Source organism: Hermetia illucens, chromosome 1, assembly GCF_905115235.1.
Source record: "Hermetia illucens chromosome 1, iHerIll2.2.curated.20191125, whole genome shotgun sequence".
NCBI lineage: Eukaryota > Metazoa > Arthropoda > Insecta > Diptera > Stratiomyidae > Hermetia > Hermetia illucens.
In genome coordinates this window covers 74,270,078-74,286,662 of record NC_051849.1, presented here as the reverse complement: position 1 = coordinate 74,286,662, position 16,585 = coordinate 74,270,078, and the positions used below count along the sequence as shown (strand labels likewise).

The following is a 16,585-nucleotide window of genomic DNA, read 5'->3' as shown; positions in this document are numbered from 1 at the left end:
TAAGTATTCATTGTTCATTCGATCGGGCTAATATACCACACGATTCATCAGCAACCAATTCTGCTGTTCCAGAGGCAAATTTGAAAATACCTCCATAAGAATGTAACTCATCGCATTGGCTCGGGATGAACGCTTGACAGCGAAATGATACAAACCGAATTTAAAATGTCTCTTTAGAAAAATGTATCGCGAATAGTTCAAACTGTTGTTAAGGAGCAACATGTTAAAGCGTACTATGATTTTCACAGTAACTTCTTTATTTTTATTATTTTTATTTTTTCTGTCACTGCATTTTCTTTAATTAAGTAAGTTAAGCGATGCCTCCCTTGCTTCCAATGACGCTATACCACTACCCTACTTGCCCCCTTCTCAAAATACAGGGCCATTCGGCCTAGGTCAATGACTAGGTGAGAAAAAAAGCAGAAGTCATCAGTCTAGTAGCTGTATTTGAGGTGAGACATCATTGATAACCTCCGAACAAAGCAGAAACGAAAACGACATCGACACTGGCAGATAGAATAAAATGACGAAACCGATCACGAGGGGCCGACCCCGCTTGCGAACGGGACAAAGGTTGAAGAAAAAGAAGATACAATTCTGGCGGAATCCGTTTTGACCCTCAAATTCCCCTGAGACTTCACCTCAATGCAGTGCATGGCATTGCGCCATCATATATGCTTTGGTAATAGCTATTTGTTTCCGCGGAAACTCACTTATGCATAGAGTATCACAGATCCTTTTAACGGTATCAAAAGTCTTCTCGAAATCGACAAAGAAGCGGAGATCCGAACTGCCCGCACTATTCCAAAATAATCCGAAATGTGTTGATGTGGTCAGTGCCGGAAGACCCACAAGGCAAACTAGCTTGCTCTCTTTCGATCGAGTCCTCGAGGTGTTCTTTAATACGTTCTAGAATTATTTTAGCTATTATTTTTGCAACGGCAGGGAGAATACAAATACCACTTAAATTGTCGCACTCAAGATGGGTGTGCCTTTTCTGAATCTTAACGACCATCCCCGTCTTCTACTCACTGGCAAAGATCTCGGATTTACGTAGAAGTGGAAGTAGCAACGACTAATAGGCCAAGGCAACCGATTTTACATTTGAGTGCATTGCATTTAGTGGAGACTCCGTATTGGCATCTTACGGTCGTTAGTCGTTTCATCCAAAAGAGGCGAAACGGTATACGATTCTTAAATTATTGTTATCTCTGGACGATTCTACTTCCATGACCAGCGCAATAGCAAATTCCCTTTTGTCACCGCGCATACGCTAAACTTCTCGGAATATCGTACAGTATCGAAACTCATAGCGATCAAAGTAGACTTGAACCCCTCCGTTCATCTATCTGCTTCCATGATTTCGTAAACAGCCAGATCTAGTGACATCCCTTCATCCCTTCCTATCAACAAGATAGTTCTCCATTCTCGGGCAATAACTGGATCACATAAGCAGTCGGTGTTGAACTTGGGGATCAAAACTCCTTTCGTCACACCCACGTAACGCAAATCCACAAGACAACCCCTAAACCTACTGCTGATCGCAATGTGATCGCTCGTACGATACAGGTCAATTGCAATCCAACTGACTTTATAACAAACTCTGTGTTCGAAGATTGTCGTCCCAATTAGGAGACATGGGAAATTTCAGAAGTCCATGAACCTTTCAAATAACCAATAACTATCACAATGTCATGTTTAAGAAATCTCTCCTGGACTGCGTTCATTTGCTCATAGAAAGCCTCCTTTTCCTCTGAGAGCGGGAGGTCGTTGATGAATAACACTGTACCTTTGAATCTTGCAGTTAGTATCCTGCCCCATTCCCCACCCACTCCTTGAGACCCCTGGATGTTACACAGCCATTCAGACAGTGACAACTCATCCCTCCGTCTTTCTCAAACAGGCTTGGGGCTGCCTTTAACAGAGTTAAGACTATAATAGCTATAATAACTTTATAGCTCATACATAACAATAGCCTTCAGATCAACTTAACAGTACATAACAAGCAATTTCATTCTTTCATTTTGAATCATTTCTCATTACGGTAGTTCAGAATCAATCAATTGAGACCTCATTGCGAATAAATTTTAAAAATAAAGTTACTTGCTTGAATCTATTATTGAAAAATTACAGGTTATTTGCATAAATTGTTTACCCTAAAATTAGGGTTGCTCGCTTAAATTTTTCGTTCATATTACAGGCTTGGATCTGTATGTGGTTGGGAAAAATGGAAAAGTGAGCAGTCAAGTGGTGGGATTAGCGCCCGTGGCCGGTATGTGCATCCCAACATCAAGTTGTACAATCAACGAAGGAAAACACTTTGAGAGTGTATTTGTAGTGGCGCATGAAATTGGACATAAGTAAGCTGATCCACGCCATTATTATACAAGCCTTTCACTAAGTCGTATTGAATTCAATTGCAGCCTCGGAATGCGTCATGATACCAACGAATATAACTGTGATCCTAGTTTATATATTATGTCACCAACGCTGGGTAGTGGAAAAATTACATGGTCCAAGTGTAGTAGAAGTTTCCTCAACGCATTTTTGGAGTGAGTCTAAGTTACAATGTTTAACCTTTTCGACACTACTAGAGCCACTTTTATTTATGACAATTCCCTCTTTTTATTGAATTGTTTTGCGGTATCTAATTTAATCTAATTCAAAATTCGATCCAGGACACCACAGGCGCAATGCATGTTCGATCGCGGACAATTTGGTAACAATTTAGATCATTCAGCCGAAGGGATACTGCCCGGCGAAAGATTCGATGCAGATCAGCAATGTATGCTGAAATATGGAAAGGACAGTATACGTTCACGTAATCAACCCCTGCCAGATATTTGCCGAGATTTGCACTGCCAACGAGAAAGATACACATGGACTTCACATCCTGCGCTGGAGGGTACTGAATGTGGTGAAATGATGGTGAATATTTCTTAGTTATATTTCTGAGGAGTAGAACTTCTTATTCAATGAACCGATAGAAGTGCTAAAGGATACAACATACCATTAGCTATTTATATGATCTAGTAACTATGGTATAAAAGAATATAACTGAATTCTGTTTTGTCTTTATATAATATTATATAAATATGTACATATGTGGTGACTAAAGCAAGATTTACCCCAAAATGTACTGTAATCTGAATGGCCAGAAACCAAATCTATATAAGTCAAAGTTCTATTAAATTTTCCTATATAGTTTGTAATCTGCACCAATTTTCAATAAATTTCCCAAAAAATATTTATACAGTGGTGCCGAAGTGGAGTTTGCATACTCAGAGCAGCCTTGATGGAGTCTTATTCGATTCCAAAACAAGTGGTTTTATCCAAGCAGTACGACAAAGTGAATTTCATCGATGATAAAAAATTTGCAAATTTACGGCATGAATACAATTTCAACAAGGTAAAATATTATCCAATTTTTGGTCACTACATAGCTCAGTCGAAAGTTATTTCATCTAACCTCGACTTGTCTAGCCATTTCAAATCAACAATAAATGTAAACATCCAACAAGCTCAATGTCTTAGCGTTCATTTCAGCCACCTACTTGGAGTGAATGGAGTCAACCGAGTGATTGTGATTCAGGTTGCCTTTATGGTCCGTCAGGTCGACTTAGAGAAGGTAGCACTGGATTGAAAATTTTCACAAGAAGCTGCCTCGACTATAAGTAAGACCCTAAATTGTAAAAATATTCCACTACTAAAAAATTTTCCTTATAGGCGACGATGCACTGGGAAAGATAAAAAATATGAAGCATGTATTGCAAAACAGGTAAATCTTTTTCTAATTTCTAAAAGTAGTGTTACCCTTTACTGGACGCTTCTTTTAGTGCTACACGATTGCAAAAACAACTGTTAATGATTTTGCTACCCAAATTTGTGAAAGAGCAAAAAAATTTGATAACGAGTTGACTGGAGAGGGTCTACAAAATGTTAGCGAATCAGGTAATGTACACCCATTATAGATATCTGCATTATAGATAAGATACACTATAGCGCACTGCTGTGCAATATTTCCTTCCTTCAAGAGCATTGGTTATTTCTTTGTTATTTCTGATACAATCCGGTAAAATTGCACTATCGTATTGTGTTGTTTTCTGAACAACAAAAAAACAGAAGATAATTGGCGCCCAACCAGAAATTAGACCTAGTAACATGAAAATCGAGTCTCCTGGAGGTCGATTTTTTCAGAAATTCACTTCTGGACCGATTATATACTTTATGATGATATTGCAAATCGGGAAGAAAAAGTTTTTGAAATCGCCATATAGTTGCGTTTTCTTCCGATTAGATATTATTAAACACTGAATAAGGGGCATATAGCAGTGAGTCCTTGAGGGTTTAACGTGAGCACCTGTCTGGATGAGTTAATACCACGGTCTTCTTAAGACACGGATTGATTTTGTGACCACAATTAGAGCCCCGCTGAGACAAGCAACAACGGTACCAGTCTATACCAAGTGCATGGCTTAGCATTCATAGTGGTGGATGCAAGACTTACCTAAATCTCTACCAAACTAAGGAGTACGGCACCCGTGTTGAAACGTAACACCACGCCGAGGCCCGAAGGTCTCTTCTCGCTTGAGCATAACCAACAACCCCCATGCAGCTCCCACTAGTGGGCCAACCGCAAATAACCGAGCTGTACTCACATACAACGGGAGTTCACCCGAAGTATGAGAGTTAGGATATACTGACGTCTTCTACACCGATGGGTCAAAGACAGAAAACGGTTCTGGAGCAGGAGTCTACCTCTCGAATAAAAACGAGAAGTGGGCTTTTCCTTTGGGACAATACACAACGGTTTTTCAGGCTGAAGTGTTTGCGATCCTACCTGGATCCTGCGATCCTGCAACCTGGATGATTGACGAGCGGTTGAAGGGCAGGCGCATCGCAATCTGTAACGATAGTAAAGCTGCGTTGAGGGCGTTGAGTAGTACTTTGATCACTTCAAAAATCGTTCAGGAATGTAGAAACCGATTGAATTCTGTTTCCAGATTCAATACGGTGGATTTACTCTGGGTACCTGGTCATTGTGGTGTAGAGGGAAATGAAATCTTTTGATGCCTTAGCAAAAGGGGCTTCAACTTTCCCCATGCCCGGACCGGAACCAGCAATTGGGGTGTTGGTAGTATTGGCTGATACTGCTATCAAAAACCGGGAACAAGCTTCCCATAATGACAGGTGGCGAGGCCTTAATGCTGCTAGACAGACCAAACTCTTCCTGTCAGAACCAAACAAACATACTGTAAAGTTTATCCTGTCGAAAAGCAGGAAGACTTGCAGAAGTATTGTGGGTATTCTGACTGGTTCACTAGCTGGACATATGTTTAGAATAGGAATTATCCAAGATGATACGTGTCCATCCTGTAATGAGGAAGCGGAATCCACGGAATATTTTATATGTGAGTGCCTCGCTTACGGGCGCATCAGACATCAGATTTTTGGTCCTGATGTGCTCCAACTGCAGCGGATAGTATCACATCCACTAACGGAAATCCTGCGATTCATAAACGAATCCGGGATATTCCGTTAGACGGGGGAATCGAGTACAATGGACCACTAAGGTCTGAATGCTCAGAGGCTTTGCTTCTCCCCCACCTCAAACACACACACACACGAGAGTCCAGGGGCTATCTCGGTTCCCATGATACCAGTATAACCCTGGTGAGGTTTCGTGACCAATTTGCCACTTCAGATGAGTCCCCGTGCAGACTCGGGTCTGATCGCCCTGATTAGGCCTTTGGAGCATTCGCCTACTGCACCACGACCGGCAAGCCAAAGTGAGTACAGCGTCTCCCGGTGCCACCACTATGGAGGTTCTCCTCGGCCACTTGGTTTTGGTTCAGCCGACAGGATTGCCGCCCCGTCTTCCTCACCGCTACCTCTGAGCACCAGAGGCATGATATTCAATGTTAAGTGCATTAGGCCTGGCAGAGACAGTCACAAGGTACTCGAAAACTGGCGAATATTAACTGTACTGATCGGCCAACACCTAAGTGCAGATAAACTGAAATGTCCAGTCGTCACGTAGTTGCATAACTCTAGAAATATTCAGGAATGTGGGTTGGTCTTATGAACATTTCAGTTTTTTTTTTCGGTCCAAAAAAAGTGTGTGCCTAAGTGACCGGCGCAATTGTGATTTGTATCGATACGGAACCACTAGGCGTGCATGGATTTTAAATTTGAAACTTTGGCATAGATAAAAAGATGTTGATAGACTGGTAGAAATTTGCTAAAATCCCTTTCTTTTTCTTTTCAATAAAAGAATATCTAGGGTCACTTTTATTTACTACTAGAATTATTCTATGGAGTTCATTTCGATTTCCGAAATTGTTTACACAAATTGAATTGTAACTGACTTTAAATAACTTTTCATCTCACCGGTGAATCACTTGAAAATTATAAGTTTCATCTTGAATTGAGGGCTGTAAGATTTCCATACTAAACTGAAGCTCTGAAGAATTTTAAGTAGGGTTGGAGCGAGTTAAAGCTAGAAGAGGTATACAATATGGAGCCAAACATTCCGAAAGCGCCATTGTTGCCATCAAGGCAGTGTTTGTTCAAACGGAGCCTATAATCGAAAGTTACAAAGAGGCCTTGGTTGAAGCTCAAATATAATAAAGGGTAACTGCCAAGAGAGTAGGAAAGAAGGGGGAGGGGAGGGGATTTAAGAGAGTAACACAACGGGTAGCATTTGCTAGTGTTGAGTGCTAACTGCATAATGCTCCATAACTATAAAACTCGAACGAATCAGACTATCTAAGTTCCACTGTAAGGGCACATAACTCATTAGAGATGCTACAGAGGCGGAAAACTTAAGGTTATTGGCATAAAACAAACAAAGGATAGTGGGGAGAAAGGGATGACCGTTGCTGTGGAATACAAATAATAGTGAACACAGAATGGAAGGGAAGTAATGGGATATGCAACGTCGAAGGAAACAGTGCAGGAACGGTTAGTTAGGTTCGTGTCCTGCCTCGTATGGAGCGACAGGGGAATGTAAAGTCAGGCGAGTTTGGAGAAAAGTATCCTATGATTAACGAGGCAAAAGGTCTCTGAGAAATCCATGCAGATAATGTGTGCTCCCTGTCTAGAATTTAGACATTTCGCTTTGAAATTGAGAAAGTAGGGAGAAATAGAGCGGCAATTCTCGTGTATAAGGATATTGAAAAATTAATACATCCTTAGAGGTTTTTGTTAAAAATTATGTCCAGAAGAAAGAAAATGTACTATTTGGCTTTTAGCAGAAAGTGATTCGGAAGCCTGAAGAAGATCGTGAATAACATTGGCGTCAAGGTAAATTTGACGAACCAAATAGAGGGGTGGGCGGAATTGCGGATGTGAGACCTGAAGGGCTTGAAATTCCCACGTGTCAATATGGCCCCGACAGTGACTTGACTGAAGTTCGCAGAGTTTTAAAAGAATAAAATTAGCCTGGCTTCCTGAAGACTTATATTTTTCCTTTGATGCGAGTTTCACATGGAACAAAATTAGCCATTCCATGGGTAAGAGCACAGAGACCTGAGGGAGGAAGGGACGTAACAATGACGTGTTAATTCACCAAATCTATTGACATTCTGGCATCCTCTTTTTTCCTGGGCACTATTAAACAATTTCTCCTCTGAGGTAAAAGGTTGGAGCATAAAACTAACTAGTCAAAATAGCTTATTTTTTCAGCCGGAAGGTCATTCACCTCAGAAACTGGCAGCCCTCCCCGCAAGCCATAAGCCAATGCAAACTGATACTTCAGTTCAATGCGCAGACGCACAAATCACTCCATCGCTTCACATTCATCTAATACTTGACCTTACTTGACTTATATCTATATTTATCTAATAATTCCCGGATTTGACTAATTGGAGAGAAACTTCCTCCAACTTTTTTTTGTTCTACGGGCCCCTCTCTCTAGGCGAAACACCCTACTGTTTAAAAAAGAGACTCAGGCTTCTTCTATGCCAAAGGCGACTCATCAGACACTGCTTCATCTTTGCCCTGGGAGCGAAGTGACAAAAAGTTATTCCCAGTTGTTCACTATTACAACAAGATATGGATGTGAATCACATTCAAGACGGGTGTAAATAGTAGCTTTCGCCAAAGAAGGGTAAAACATAATGGTCGAACTCGAAGAACAGAGAAAAACGACAAGGATGCTTCTCAACGAATTCTAAAGTATAATTCCGCCGCTCCCTGGATTCGGTACAACGAGACTCAGACAGCTCTAAAGAAAAGCATAAGGGCAGCGAAACGATCATCATGGAGACTTTTTTGCGAAGAGACCAACTCTTCGGAAGCAACCTTAAAGCTAAAGCGGATTCTTGTCAAGGAACGTAGCCAGCAGTTGTGTTATCTACGTTTACAGTGCGGGAGGTACACAGAAAGTGATGAGGAAACGGCAAACCATTTGCTTGAAGTGTACTTCCCAGGCAGCATTCAATATATCATCTCGGGGCCGACAGACACATACAGCCCTCAACCGGAAGATTGGACTCTGGCTGCAAAGTAATTTCACGGAAACGAGTAAGATGGCCATTTAACTCGTTCCATAGATACAAGTCCGCAGGTCCAAATGGCATTATCCCTGCTCCAGTAATAGAGGAAATGGATGCCCTGGGTCTACACATTTGGAATATATACCCCGCTTGCCTAGTACACAAGGCAGTCCGATAGAGAATATGCCTTTGGCGCATTCATGGACTCCGAAGGCGCCTTCAATTATGCCTCATTCGCAGCGATTTGTAACGCGGCAAGATAGCATGGAATCGCTCCACGTTAATCAGTTGGATCCTTCACATGCTAGAGTGGAGAAAGATCCACTTTTTGGTCGGACAGAAGTCGATTGAGGCAGGGCATCTTAGGGGTTGCCCGGAAGCCCCTCTCCTCTGTTATGGCTCCTGGTAATGGACACCTTGCTACGACTCCTGAAGAACACAAAGGTCTTCACACAAGCATTTGCGGACGATCTAGTCATAATAATTATCGGCAAGTTTGCGGGCACAGTATGTGACCGTCTGAATGCAAGACTGCATGTAATCCACAGCTGGTGCCTCCATAATGGACTCACGGTGAACGCTAGGAAGACTAGACTAGTTATCTTCACTAGGAACGTCAGGTCATGTCAGCTACACGCCTAAGTATTGCCGGTGCCACAAGTAGTACGCCGACCGTGGCTAAAGCTATTCTAAATTTACCCACAATCCATTTGGAGGTGAAATACAAAGCAGCTAACGACGCATATAGGCTTGATATTAATAGCGCGTGGAAAGGCAGCCAATCATACAGTCATGCGTCCATCTGGAATTTTTTTAGCCCGCCGATCATATGGTTTCCAGATTCATCTTCAAAAAGACTTACTGCGTCGTAATCACCAAAAAGAAGAATGGTCGATAAATGACCACCAACGAGTCAGTCATGGGAAACGGATCGGGCGCAGGGGTGTTCTCGAAAAATCCGATTATAGAACTGGCTCGACCTTCGGAAAAATGACGACCATATTCCAGGCGAAGAAATATGCCATTTTATTGGCAGCAGAAGAATGTTTGCGGCAATAATTGAGGGGTCGCACAATTCGAACCTATTCCGACAGTCTGACAGTATTATCAGCACTAAACAGCAACGATGTATCCAGCCGACTGAACGGAACATTCAAGATGTGGGTGCCAGGGCACTCAAACATCGCTGGTAATGATTAAGCTGACAGACTGGCTCACCAAGGTTCTGGATCCATAATGGTGGGGCCGAGGTTCTCTATGATATTGATACTGATCTTTACAGCGGCAGGAAGCATGCAAGTACTCCTCCTCCTCCTTCCACTGGATTTTCAGGATTTTCAGTTAAGCACTAGTAGCAGCTGCAGTCTCTGAAACTGCAGTTGGTGTAAGGAGCAACTTTGCGGGGCACGCTGTAAACAGTGGTGGCTTCACTTTTTTATATTTTGATGACTAGCCATTTCATTCAGGAGAGGTGGAAATTAAGCGGATATTATACGATTGAAAGTCATGGTGCTCCTCCCACCTCGCAAGTTGCTCGCCATGAGGTGCCTACAAGAACTTTTAGTTATTACCTTCGTCAATCCACTAGCGAGTTTTCGTAGTCATTCTTTGGGACGTGGCTGATGATATTCAAGCGGCAGACAGGATCATGTTTGGTGGCCGCCAAATGTTCACCAAATTTATCTTATGGAGTCCGTAACAATCTGCCATCCGATTAGCAAGAGTATCGAACGACGGCTGGACCATGGAGCCTCGTTGAAATTGCGGGTCGAGGCTCTGATACCCTGTGGCTAGGTACAATTTCTATACACAAGCAATCAATTTATGATCTCTTTCAAAGCCGATAACATTTCCCGTTTTATTTTATACGACCAGAAGATCCACTGTTGATCGTGATGTGTTAGATCTCATTGATGCTAAGTTACTGGTCTGTTGAAACATAACTGGTCATGTAGCAAACTTTGTGCTCGAGCAAGTTACCAATAATGATGAGGCGGTGGCAGCTGTAGAAATCCACAAACCTTTCATCATTATTGTGGCCACCCCCAAAATCATGCTTTCCAATCTCATGCCCGAGCAAGGTCCACCTTGGCATTCAGATCACCGATTACAATCGCAATGCTATCACCACCAAGAGGCGCTCCTTTGTTACATTCCGTTCCTTATAGAAAACCTCCTTTTCCTCTATATCGAATGTCTCAGTTTTTACTTAATACTATACTATTTAAATGTTCCTCATTCTGTGCAGGAATTTTGTTGTTAGTAGAAGCTTTCTGGAACCAGTTGCCAGGACATAAAGCGTCATTGCCGTTAGATTGAGCCCGATACCAGATATATACTTGCTTCCGACAATCTTTCCAGTGTACAGTGGGGGTGACAAGATGGAGAAAAATACTCTCTTAGGTCCCACTGTCGAACTTTGCGCAACCACGGAACCTCGATTTTGTAGCGCCGAAATTATTCTTGAAAAAAAGCGAATATTACCTTTATAGAGGAGTTTACGCAAATTCTAAAAACCAATTCGATTCTTTCTACGATACCCGAAGGACGCAGCCAATGAACCCATCTTTGACCGAGATGTGGATAACCTTGCACTTAATATAATGCTACTGAACACACACAGAGGCTAAAAATTTGATCGTAAAGAAAAGAAATCACCATTTAATCTGGCAAATTTGCTTATTTTCCAATTTGTTGAATATGATATATACTTTTATGGAAACGAACTTTGAAAATTTTTTGAGTACACGTATAGAAACCTCTAAAAATTGAAACAGATATAAACATCCCTCCCATCATTATGTATTCTTATCTTAAAATCTTTTATTCAATTTGCAGCCGAAGATGCCTGTAAGGTTTACTGTAGAACTCATACAAATGGGACCAAATCAAGAAGTTGGACCTTCCCGGATGGCACCACCTGTCATACAACTAAATATGAATTCGATGATACTTCATATTGCATAAACGGAAGATGCGAAAAATTTACATGTGAAAATTCTACACGGAACTACTATAAAATGGATGCGAGGTTCTGCCCCCAGAGTTTAGTAGAATCGGAAAGTCAACAGTGGAATAATATCCAACAAGAAAACGGACGAGACTATAAGCGCTTCCGCAGTCAGAATAAAATGGGGGGTGAGTATAGAAACACCTGAATATTTGACAAAAGTAAAGGCAGCTCAATCAATTTCAATTTTTAGATATAAGCGAAAGAAGCTTCCAATCATCTACAGACAATATGAGAAAATTTGACCACCTGCCTTGGGGCTACAATGGACCGGAACATGCCGCCAAATTAGAGTCCATGTGGACAGTCAAATCCGGATGCCACTTCAGTTGCATGGATCAAGCAAAGGGCATCCAAATAATTTCATCGACAATCGACAATACAAATAATATTCAATTATGTTCGCCGCAAATCATGGTGGGTATCTCACAATTCTTCAAACTAAGTCCATCATTTCTAACAAGATACAATCCCCTCTACAGCCTTGTGATAAATATCAAACCACCGTTGAATATTCTCAGAATATTTGTTCACGCTATAAACTCAAAGTTCGAGGGTTGTCCGGATATGGGATGCAAATCGCTCCAAGCGTTCAGGATCCAGACAGAAGCTGCCGAGTGGCATGTCAAGATGAATATCTCCCACATCGCTTCTACCTAGTTAATGGCGACCAAGGATTGTTTCCATTTGGCACCAAATGTTCGCCGAAAGAAGATCGATATTGCGTGAATGGGAAGTGCCTGGTAGGCAATCAATTCGAATAGCCCAAAAGTACAACGTAAATAACGAGTGAAATATATTTCTAGGAATTCGGTCCCGACAACGTCCCCTTAACACGATCCTATATTAGCCTTGCACTGTTTCGAAATAGACGTGAAACCACCGACGTACAAAATAGGCAAAAACGTAGTTTCCTTTACTATAAACCCGTTAATATTAGCGAGGAAATTTCTCAACAATTTTTAGATAATCTTATACATAAGCTTAACTTTCAAATTGACCCAACTCCAGGTTGGTAATATTTTAAAGATGAAAAGAATATTTTAATTCATGAATTTATTCATTTCACAGAAACTTTCATCAGCAACGAGAATATCGAATTCACAAATCCCATTCATATATCCATTGATAATGATGAACTGACTGAAATCTGAGAACTATTTTATTTAAATAATATTTTTATATCTACGTATGTCGATAGGTGAAAAATAAATTGTATTTTCGGTAGCGTATGAGTTTTACTTAGTTAATTATTAGTATGAACGCCTTGATGAATGAATATCGTGAATTTGATTACAATGATGTCGTAGAACTGCTTGTTTTTTTCTACCTACAAACTTAAGTAATAGAACTATCCAGGAATAGAAGTGTAGTGAGTTATGCGCTGAGAGAGTAAGGCCTAAGTCCATTTGGACTGACAAAGAGCCGCAGCTATCTCGTACTAGGAAATTGAATGATACTAACCGTACAGGCCATCTAGAATCTACATGCAACTGAACTGTACCATCGAAAGACTCTTGCACGCCTCTGTGCTAATTAGGCTCGAGAATGTGGGAAGTCTATTAGACATAATCAGTCCCTCTTGAGCAACTAGAAAAAAATCGAATGTCGAAATCACAAGCGTAATTGTGATTTACGCTGAAACGAAAACTTCGCCCATTGACGCGGAAAACCATTAACATGCCGGGGTTTTAAATTTGAATTAAAAATTGAAGCTCCCTACGACCGGGAAAAAGCAGTGTCGTGAGATATTACTCTTGATTCTCCATCGGCTGTCGAGAAAGCAATAGGTGACAACAATAATTTAGCCCTACTGCAGGCAACGGCGCAACAACCGATATCCGGTCTAGGTCTGGCTTAGTAAGGAACTCCGGACATCCCAGTTTTGCAAAGAGGTCCACCAATTCGATATTCTTAAAAGCTGTCTGGCGTTCTGGCCTACACCATCGTTCCATCTCACGCAGGATCTGCCTCGTCTTCTTTTTCTACCATAGATATTGCCCTTATAAACTTTCCGGACTGGATCATCCTCATCCATGCGGATCAAGTGACCCATCCACCGGAACTTGTTCAGTCGGATTTTATAAACAAACAAGCGGGCGCGGTATCGCTCATAGATTTCGTCATTATGTAGATTACGGTATCATACATCCTCATGTAGGGCGCCAAAAATTCTTCGGTGGATGTACTCTCGAACGCGGCCAAGAGTTTGCAATTTTTCTTGCTAAAAACCCAGGTCTTCGAGGGATACATAAGGACTGGCAAGATCATAGTCTTGTACAGTAAGAGCTTTGACCCTATGGTGAGAGTGAAACAGTTTTTGTAACCTGAAATAGGCTCTGTTGGAAGCCACAAACCGTACGCGGATTTCATCGTCATAGCTATTATCGGTTGTGATTTTTGACCGTAGATAGGAGAAATTTTTAACGGTCTCAAAGTTATATTCTTCTATCTTTATTGTTTTCGTTTGACCAGTGCGATTCGATGTTGTTGGCGTTGACGTTGCCAGGTTAGAAAGGACGCATGATAGGGCATCGCCTTGTCTTAGACCGTTGCTGATGTTGAATAGTCTCATGAGTGATCCTGCTGCTTTTATCTGGCCTCGCACATTGGCCAAAGTCAGGTTAATCAGTCTTATCAATTTCGCCAGGATACCGAATTCTCTCATGGCCGTGTACAGTGTTACGCTGTCTACGCTGTCATAGGCAGCCTTGAAGTTTATGAAAAGAAGGTGCAACTGGTGGCCATATTCTAGCATTCTGATATGTTGCTGATTTGCCCGGCGGGCAGGCTTAACAACCAACTTTAATTTTAATATTTTTATTACTAAGTCTTTTTTATCCCCACTTTATGTCATTACCTTTCAAACAACTGTGAAATGTAAACAATTTATCGAACGGTTTTTAGAATTGCCACTTAAAATGGCAACATGCGTTTTCTAGAGCGATAAAAGTATTTTTTTTCGTATTTAAATTTATATTTTGCTTACAAAATGCATTTTTATTAAACAAGTAACAATGTTTAATGCAATTTGGTTGATTTTGAACTAATAAATATTGTTAGTTTTACAATAGGGGGGACATGCACACTACAGATATAGAAAATATTAAAAAAATACAAGAAAGTCCAAAATATTTTGCACTGTTTGGCAAAAAGATTGCGGATGCATTTGTTAGCTAAAACACGAACTGGGTATGACAGCTATCGTTCATATTGTATGCCGAAGATTGAAAGGCAGTAATGTAAAAATCCGGCAAGCTTACTTGTTTAAAAGTTAAATTATAGTGTCTGTAAAAATACGTTGTTTACTTTTGTTAGAAAATACTTTCCACAAAGAAAGTTTTTGTCACAAAAAAGAGAACCGACGTACATGACATCAATAAATTACGGAAAGGACCCGTCCTGAGAAACTACCCAACTCAAATATCTGAAAAGAAATCTATCTAGGCCTCAAAATACTCGCCATGCCGATACCTGTTTAAATAAAGTTAAGTAATAGTATATTACCATTTTTATTATAAGTATATTTTTTAGAAATTCACTGGGAACCCCTCTTAAGTTCATCCTAGAATCATCAACTTCGGCAGTAATATAGGCCATACTGTAAAGTTTGATACTATCAAGTTTGGTAAAAATTGCATAGATAACCCGTATTTATTTGTGTGGGAACATGTAGGTTTGTACCTTTAAGCAATAACATATTAGTTGCGACTTTCTCAGAAGAATAGTTTCAGTTGCCTTCTTACAGCTTGTTGTTCGAAGACTCCTGGTCCTTCTGCTAACCAGGTGTCCGAAACGACGGTACAGATGCTGATCCGTTTGTGTCGCGGCATTATAGCTTCTAAAGTGCTTGAGGGTCACTCTAGAGATCGCAAATTTCTGTTCTTCGCTTGGGCGGGATCTCAACAACGACTCGAAACTCATCTTCAGCGTGGAAACGAGATGGATAATGATTGACTGTGAGGGCGGACCGCAACCCCTTTTATACCTCGTTGGATATTCCAGAATGAGGACGAATATTTTCCTATAAAACTGCTGTTATTTTGATGACATGTTATCAACTATCCTAAATATATATTCGGTCTGCTCTACTGTGGCGCAAGAAGGCTACACACAAGAGATTCGTTCCCGGTGCATTGCTTGAATTTGTATGTTAAAAGAAAAGCATCGCACATACACACCGTCCCTCAATCTCATACACAAGAAAACTATCTAAACGCTCATATATCAGTGATAATAATTTCAATTTTACAATTATCTCAACATCTGTAAAATCTCCGAAAAATTTCTTCCTTTTTTCGTGATTTTCCCGCCGTCTGTACACAATTTTTTGGAAAATGAGAACTAGGTTTTTTTCCTTATCCTGTAAATGTTTTTATTTTTTCCCCGCATACGATCGTTTCGGAGACCACGTGCCTCCTTCTTCACTGCTAGTACCTAATTAATTAGCTAGCACTGAAGAAGCAAGCACGTGGGGGAAAAAATAAAAAAATTTACAGGATAAGGAAAAAAACCTAGTTCTCATTTTTCAACTTATATACCAACTGTAAAAAAAAAACATGGACACTAATTTCAACTCAATTTTTTGGGCTTTTTCACCTCTAAAAATAGTGATCACGACCCTAGCTCTTTTCTCTGAATTCTCAATATTAACCGAGATAACGGCGTTTAAAAAGGCTCCGCCACTCACACACCCAACTTATATACCGTTTGCCAGGTTATTCGCAGTCCTAAAAGTGGTGATGAATTTCGTTCCTTTCTCTTTCCAACAGTTGGCCATATTATGGTAACGAGACCCCATCCATCGGATGACACGTAACTGAAACACATTTGATCGAAATTTAAGCCTGGCTTTGTTGTGAATGGTGTTCTGACTTAACGAAGAGTAACACGTCGACATTCACTACATGCTCACTTCTAATTTTCCTGCAAATTGCGTGTAAACAGCTCTAACCGCTTCTGAAAAAAGTGTGAGTGGTAAGCAGGCAAACAGACAACAGTTGGAACACAAATAATATACATATCCCCTGTCCGCGCTCGATTATTTAGGCGTGATGTTCAACCAAAGGCTAAATTT

The 16,585-nt window shown here is 40.8% G+C and overlaps 1 protein-coding gene across 1 annotated transcript in view; it reads left to right on the top strand.

The window, feature by feature from the left end:
- The window catches only part of LOC119660755 (A disintegrin and metalloproteinase with thrombospondin motifs adt-1), a 64,501-nt gene extending 51,781 nt beyond the window's left edge, over nt 1–12,720 (top strand). Inside the window, 12 exon segments of the mRNA XM_038069520.1 lie at nt 2,201–2,360; nt 2,424–2,552; nt 2,679–2,928; nt 3,257–3,409; nt 3,535–3,674; nt 3,727–3,778; nt 3,837–3,951; nt 11,337–11,696; nt 11,699–11,925; nt 11,991–12,251; nt 12,315–12,519; nt 12,580–12,720. Of these exon segments, the coding sequence (XP_037925448.1) occupies nt 2,201–2,360; nt 2,424–2,552; nt 2,679–2,928; nt 3,257–3,409; nt 3,535–3,674; nt 3,727–3,778; nt 3,837–3,951; nt 11,337–11,696; nt 11,699–11,925; nt 11,991–12,251; nt 12,315–12,519; nt 12,580–12,662 (2,135 nt within the window). The 3' untranslated portion in view covers nt 12,663–12,720.
- The last annotated feature ends 3,865 nt before the right edge of the window (nt 12,721–16,585 follow it).